This window comes from Ptychodera flava, chromosome 16, assembly GCF_041260155.1.
Source record: "Ptychodera flava strain L36383 chromosome 16, AS_Pfla_20210202, whole genome shotgun sequence".
In the NCBI taxonomy this organism is placed as follows: Eukaryota; Metazoa; Hemichordata; class Enteropneusta; family Ptychoderidae; genus Ptychodera; species Ptychodera flava.
In genome coordinates, this window is record NC_091943.1 from 9214988 (window position 1) to 9222605 (window position 7618).

The following is a 7618-nucleotide window of genomic DNA, read 5'->3' on the forward strand; positions in this document are numbered from 1 at the left end:
GTGACATACACTCTTTATGGTTATGTCTCTCCTCTGACCTGATTATAGAAACCGGTGAAAATCACGGACTGTAGTATGCATAATTGGCAATTTACGTGTTTTAATTGGCATGAAATGTGGCTCATACTCTATTGATTGTATAGTTAGACACACAAAAATGGGAACTGATTTTACTCAAAGTAGACAGGGACAAATAACACTCACATAGACAAACTAGCAATTATCTCCTGGAGATTTATTGAAAAGAAAAAAATAACAATACACTTTATGAGAAATTGGTCCAAAAAAAAATGAAAATTTGTAAAGTTAAAGGACAAGAAGTTACTCCAAGGAAGGAATATTCTTTATATGTGTCTGCCCTTATTTTAAGAAATTTGCAAATATTACTATCAAAAAGTTTGGCATTACTGATTGGATCACTGCCATAAAAAGGTGCACTCACTTATAAATCTTACATGTTTACGCTTATTTCCTGTGGATTTCTGTTCATTATGATTAAGTATTTCATTTGCTACTCATACATTAATTTCAATGTTTAGGTTTGCATTAAATTAAAGTTTTCACAGTTAATTTCCATAACTGGTATCACCATGGGAGGAAACCCAAGGTGTCTCTTTCATCAATATTGAGCAAGCTGCTTCACCTTTAGTTAATTGCTGCCTACTTGGCTGTTGACATGAACTGTAGCTATTGCTTAGAAATTGACACCTGGAGTAAATCTAAGATATCATATCTGTCTCAGGGGCAGATATTCAGACTCTCAAACTTAAACAATCCGTTTTTGGTCTTTTTACTTTTGATAATGAAAGAGTTTCCTTGAAGGTTTCCTTGAGGAAAGTTTGAGCAAAAGTCCAAATCTTTCAATTTTGAGGCATATACTGCCTGAAGTATGTAAATTGCATGACGACTCTTTATCAATGGTGAACATTCAAAAATTGACCCCTGCATTCTCTCCTATCTAATTAGCCGACTTTTCTTTAGTTGTTAACTCATTATCTGTTGTGTGTTCTTGTATGTCTTGTCAGATTTCCCTTTAATTTACAGGAATATTCACAGAACTGACATTGATATGGCCTCTCCTCAGAATGGATGGACCTCATGTGCACTTTGGCCTCTGATCTGCTCATGAACTTTCTGGGGCAAAATTCACATGGGTGTATTTGATGTCTATATTTATTGTGAAGTTTTAAATGTAACTGCAAACTTGATTTGTGCTTGAACTGTTTCCCGCAAACCTCACACTGTACAGGATGTTCATTGTGAGTCTTTTTGAGATGACGATTTAACAGAATTTTAGAGAGAAAACCTTTGCCACACTGTTCACAGATGAAACTGGCTACATTGTCTTGATGGTGTCGAGCTCTGTGATTATTCAATTCAGGTAGAAATGAAAACTCCTTCTTGCAATCACTACACTGATGTTTGGACTTGATGTGAAATCTTCGGATGTGGGAGCTGAGACAAACGCCATTATTCAAGTGTTTGCCACAGAATTTACATTCCAACTTTCCTCTCTCAAAATGTCGTTTCATATGACTCTTCAAGCGATGTTTCACAAAAGTTGTGTACTCACAGTATTCACACTTAAGCTCTGTACCTTTATGTGCAAGCTGATGAAGTTTCAATGTGGAAAATCTATTGAATGTCTCTCCACAAACATTGCAAATCAGAGAGTTCCTCTCCGATTCATGAACTTTTAGATGATCACGATGGGAATGATAACAGATGAATTTTCTCTCACAGATGTGGCATCGATAGATGGTCACCTTGGCCACATGTTTTTCGAGTAGTGTTCTTGCCAGGCTTGATTGGAAAACACATTCCACAAAACTGGCATTTACGTTCAGAGCATAATGCTTTCTGCTGATGTACTTCCAGTCCATTTAGATTCTTAAATGATAAACCACACCTTTCACATAAATGTGGTTTACTCTCATTTGATTCTTTAAACATCGTTTCTATCTTTTCTTTGTGAAGCCTGAAATCTTCCTCAGAATAGTTTTTTCCAAGATGATGTCTGTGTGCAGCATTTGCCTTGATTGATTCACTCAGCTTTGATTTATCTGGGTTGTCAACAGCACCCTCTTCTGATTCAATATTTGTATCCTTTGTTTTTATTTCAACATTGTCTTGATGGTGTCGAGCTCTGTGATTATTCAATTCAGGTAGAAACGAAAACTCCTTCTTGCAATCACTACACTGATGTTTGGACTTGATGTGAAATCTTCGGATGTGGGAGCTGAGACAAACGCCATTATTCAAGTGTTTGCCACAGAATTTACATTCCAACTTTCCTCTCTCAAAATGTCGTTTCATATGACTCTTCAAGCGATGTTTCACAAAAGTTGTGTACTCACAGTATTCACACTTAAGCTCTGTACCTTTATGTGCAAGCTGATGAAGTTTCAATGTGGAAAATCTATTGAATGTCTCTCCACAAACATTGCAAATCAGAGAGTTCCTCTCCGATTCATGAACTTTTAGATGATCACGATGGGAATGATAACAGATGAATTTTCTCTCACAGATGTGGCAGCCATAGATGGTCACCTTGGCCACATGTTTTTCGAGTAAGTGTTCTTGCCAGGCTTTGATTGGAAAACACATTCCACAAAACTGGCATTTACGTTCAGAGCATAATGCTTTCTGCTGATGTACTTCCAGTCCATTTAGATTCTTAAATGATAAACCACACCTTTCACATAAATGTGGTTTACTCTCATTTGATTCTTTAAACATCGTTTCTATCTTTTCTTTGTGAAGCCTGAAATCTTCCTCAGAATAGTTTTTTTCCAAGATGATGTATGTGTGCAGCATTTGCCTTGATTGATTCACTCAGCTTTGATTTATCTGGGTTGTCAACAGCACCCTCTCTGATTCAATATTTGTATCCTTTGTTTTTATTTCAACATTTTCAAACACCCGTCTGGTAAGACCATTAGGGATTTCTCCCTCATTTCCTCACTGTAGCTTTGGTTGCCTGGCAATAAAGCAACATTTCCTCTGTCAACCTTTGCCAAAATCATCTCCGCATCAGCCATATCTGGTATGGTTTCTGTATCGGAAGTTTCATCATTTGCCTCGGTTTTTATAGTAACATTAGTCGCTGTTTCTCCTTCATCATCAATTTTCAAGTATGACTCGATATTTGTATCCTCTGTTTTTATTTCAACATTTTGAAACACCCTTCCACCATGATCATCAGGTGATTTCTCCCTCTTTTCCTCATTGCAGCCATGGTTGCCTGGCAACAAAGAAACATTTCCTCTGTAAACCTTTGCCAAAATCATCTCTGCATCAGCCATATCTGGTATTGTTCCTGTATCAGAAGTTTCATCATTTGCCTCGGTTTTTATAGTAACATTAGTCGCTGTTTCTCCTTCATCACCAATTTCCAAGTATGACTCTTTCACCAACTTTTCTTTGGAAAAACATTCCATTTGAATTTCTTCAGTTTGCTCTCTTTTCACATCCTTCAAATCATTTTGGCGGTTGGTCTCCAAGCAACTGTTCATGGTGTTGGTAACTATGCAACAGTCTCCTGTCATATTCTCAGTACTTGGTGCCCTGGCAAGTGTGTCAAACGAGCAAGGAGGCGTCTCAACATCCTCATGCTTTGAAGATTTTTTATTGTTGATATGATAAGTTCTTTGCTGTGTTCTGTACAATGTTTGTTGACTGTGTCCAGCATCTTCTACAAAGTGGAAATCATGTTGCATCTTAACATTTGTCCTTTTTCTGAGAACATCCTGTGATTTCATTTTCAATCCGGAAGAAGAGAATTCTTTCAGGAAGAATTCACTTCCCATGTAACTAGACCAGATTCCATCTTGTGAAACAAGGATAAACACTTGACATCCAAGCATTTCTATTAATTCTTCACCCTGGAAAGAACAAATAAACTTTCATTATTGTCGTAATGTTCAATGAAATATTTTAGATACAATTGTTTGCTGTAATTTTCACAGAAAACAACAACTAAAAGTCAATATGAGATTTTACCCCTAAAAATTTTCAGATTTTTATTAAAACAATAAAACTGATCTGAGGTTTATATTTCCAAATTTCATTCATCTTTGTAACATATCTCTTAAAAATAAAATCAAATGCAATAAGCTGAAATATCCATATGAGTAGAATGGTGAGGAAAAAAAACACAGCAATGGTCAAAATGCTTTTTTTATAGAGCAATAACTGAGAGTATTTAACTTTTCCAATTACGGTGTGTTATAGTATCGTAACACAATAGGGGAAAGTATTGACAGAATAGTTAAAGTGCAGTGGTCATCGCGCTGCGCATGCGCGACTTTTTTGTTTATAAACATAAATTTTGTAAACATATTAAGTCTTCACAACTTCAATCGCAGTGAGACGGGAGCAGTCTGTCACTTTGTTAATGCCTCTATTTATAAAATCATGTAAGGCTATGAACATTGAGACAATACACTTGGCACATTATGTCACTGAGTTTACTGCACACAGTCAAGCTGAGAAAATGGGGTTTGATGGCGCGCAGTCACGCGGGTTGTACACAATGCTATGTAAAGTACAGCGAAAAAATATCACTAAAATGATCAAAATTGTATATATATTTAGGCCAGCAACAAGCACAATGCCTCACACAAACATTACACTCAAGACTAAGATCGGCAAGCCAGAGCAGGACATGAGATGCTATTGCTGCGATAAGGGAGACCACATTGATGTACACAGATATAAGAGAATCCAATCCTATAACGTACTGCCCCCACGACGACTTGACACACACCCACTATTGATCATAATTGCTAACTTCTTCTAGTAATACGTGGCAAGAAATAGTAAAGTTTTCGCGGGTTTTTGCAGCATATGACAGGAAAATTGCACAGCTACACATAGGGACATGTCAAGAGATCCTGTTACTATACAACAGTCATGACAGTGATACAACAGCCTAGTGTAGGCCTATCGGTGCTGTGCAAACTTTGTTGTTGTACCTCCTGATTGTTGAGCAGGTCTGAATCCTCGTTCAAATGAGATAACTCCACACAACAAAAAGAACTAAGAAAGGTCCTTCGCTTGACTTGATACCTGTACTCAGAATTCTCGTTTGCACCACATAACGGGGTAAACTTCGAAGTGGAGTCGGATTCTCAGCCGAGTGTAACGCACCATATTATACCCGGTTCTCTTGACACGGATGTTCATGCAGACCATGGAACAGATTCTTCTTGCTGCAGCGGGCATTGCTCTGTGAGCTGTAGATTTCTGTCACTTGCATTATTGTTGACTGGCCTCCTGTTGAGCCTCTGGAAATAAAAGCTCTAGTCTTTGCTGGCGATGTCGTAGACTAGAGCCTTGTCATTGATAGTGTGTTTGGCATATACATGCGTACGGGTAAGTGTTCTCAAGTACGCTCAGCATGGAGCTACCAACTGGCTTGAGCGATAACAGTAGCTGAGCCCACTTCAAGAAAATCATGATCAAGTGTGATTTCAATACAGTGTGTAATTACTGTTCAATATTCAGCAGATATTTAACTTAGATTAATTGACCTTTTATTGTTAGATTTGGTAAGTTATAATTCGTATGCTTGTTACAGATCGCCCGCCACTTTAACAAGCGGCAATATCGCAAAAATTGTGATCAACCTGTAACTCAGAGCGGCATTCTTGGATATGTTTTCAACAGGGGGACCCCCTCAGGAGCATGGGCAGCGCGACGACCACTGCACTTCAAGCTTGCCACAAATAAATTGGATGCAAGTTATCATCTATTGATTGATATACATGTATTAGGCATGAAATACATTTTAATTTTTTATATTCTTTATGACTGGTGCATAAATCATACAAAATTCATCACTGATGGTTCACATATGGCCCATCATATTTCCACCTTCTTCCTTCTGGGAAACATGTCAGACCGTGTGGATTCTATTATTCCCTTCTTCACCTGCCGACTATTTTATTTTTTCAAAAAAATCCCAAGCACCACCCTCCCCCCCCCTCCCCAACCAAATGGTGCACCCCAAAGACGCCTTACATGGAGCACTGCAGCAGCTGGCTAGTCGTTACGCGAATCCCCTATGATATACCCTTACGTACAGGTCTGTGTGTTCCCGGCGTTATACGTCCTGTACAGGAGGCCGTGTAACGCCGGGAACACACAGACCTGTACGCAGGGCTACCTATGATACATCAATTTCTGTACTGCTACTGTACCTCCCTGCTTGTACATACCCGATCAAAGAGTGAATCTATACTCATTGATATAGTTGATGATTTCATGGTTCGCTCTGCCATAGCTGTTTCACTCTAGGATATTACCAGTATTTACCAACGCAGGTTGAAGCACAGTCCGTCCTGGAAGATTAGATCCCGGGAAAAGAGTCACAGTCGAGAGGATAGACTGCACTGCGTGCTGGTCTAAGCGACCAGGCTCTCGAGGAATGCTGGAGGAGGGAAGCAATGATGAGGGAAGCAGGCATCGGAAGCATAAATGTGCGCATGCGTGTAAGGGGACTCATCCTCGTACGCGTTGTACGCGTGTGTCATTTCAAAGATCAAAGCGACGTGCTTCTTGAGATACTTGTTTTGCACCTTGAGAAACACAATCAGTAAATATCAGTAAATATAGGAAAATTGCATGCTAAACTCATTTTTAAATGCTGTCAATTTCTATTAAGGTAAACGTAGAATGCCTACATTTTCTACATAACAATATCTCTCCCCTCCCTCTATGACGTCACGGTGCTTCTTGAGATATATATTTTGTATCCTTTAATAGAAGCACTCAAACAGAAAATATAGGAATATTGCATGCTAGACTCATTTTTAATGCTGTCAATTTCTGTTAAGGTAAGGGAACTGGTCAGTTTCTTCGGCCTGGGGGGGGGGGGGGGCCGGTGGATTATTTTTTGCCGACGTCAAAAAGTGGCTGACCCCCCTATTCCAAATTTTGAAAACAAGGTGACCCCCCTATTCCAAATTTCTAAAACAGGGTGACCCCCCCCCCCGGGCGCGACAAAGGTAAAACAAAAGATGGACATAGATTATATATATATATATATATATATATATATATATATATATATATATATATATTATATTTTACATTTACATAATATTTATTTTTAAATAGTCATTCTATGTTTTAGTGAAATTGTTGACATGTCAGTTGTAAGATAGGAATTTCAAAGTGTCAATCTTAAAGTTTAAATACAGTACATTTTGAATGAGCTGTATTTTGAATGAGCTGTGAATGTATTTCACACTTTCTCTGCATAACCAGATGTCCTGAACTGTTGTACAGAAATGGATGTCAATCATTAATATCAAAGAGGAAAAAGCAGTGAATCAAAAACTTTGATGGGTGTTAAGACTTGCCAACCATCCAATTAAATCTACTGAGGAGCCATAGAGAGCTTTTTTAGCCAAATCTGATGTATACAGTGTCTGAGAGGACCTTTTCTTGTGTAACATTGAAACCATAAAAGCACAGCTAATAATGACAAAAACTGCCTTTTTTAACTGTTATTTTGTCATAAAAAAGCATCTTTCTACAGAAAACCTATGAAACAAAGGAAAATAATTGCATCAATGAGAAGGAAAGATATCTTGTCATTTTTCTATCTCTA

General features: G+C 38.1%; 1 protein-coding gene across 3 annotated transcripts; it reads right to left on the reverse strand.

The window, feature by feature from the left end:
* Nucleotides 1–220: 220 nt before the first annotated feature.
* Nucleotides 221–6469, reverse strand: LOC139152747 (zinc finger protein 761-like). 3 transcript variants are annotated; one of them, XM_070726067.1, is made up of 2 exons: nucleotides 6222–6469; nucleotides 221–3884 (listed from the first exon to the last, which is right to left on the reverse strand). In XM_070726067.1, the coding sequence occupies exon 2, from the start codon at nucleotides 2815–2817 to the stop codon at nucleotides 1738–1740; it is 1080 nt and encodes a 359-aa protein (XP_070582168.1). In that variant the 5' UTR covers nucleotides 2818–3884; nucleotides 6222–6469; the 3' UTR covers nucleotides 221–1737. The 3 variants fall into 2 exon arrangements, with proteins under 3 accessions (XP_070582168.1, XP_070582170.1, XP_070582169.1); XM_070726068.1 differs by having other exon boundaries at nucleotides 6319–6457.
* Nucleotides 6470–7618: the final 1149 nt, after the last annotated feature.

Coding starts and splice junctions, on each gene's coding strand:
- LOC139152747 (XM_070726067.1), bottom strand. CDS start 2,817: ATGCTGCACACATACATCATCTTGGAAAAAAACTATTCTGAGGAAGAT.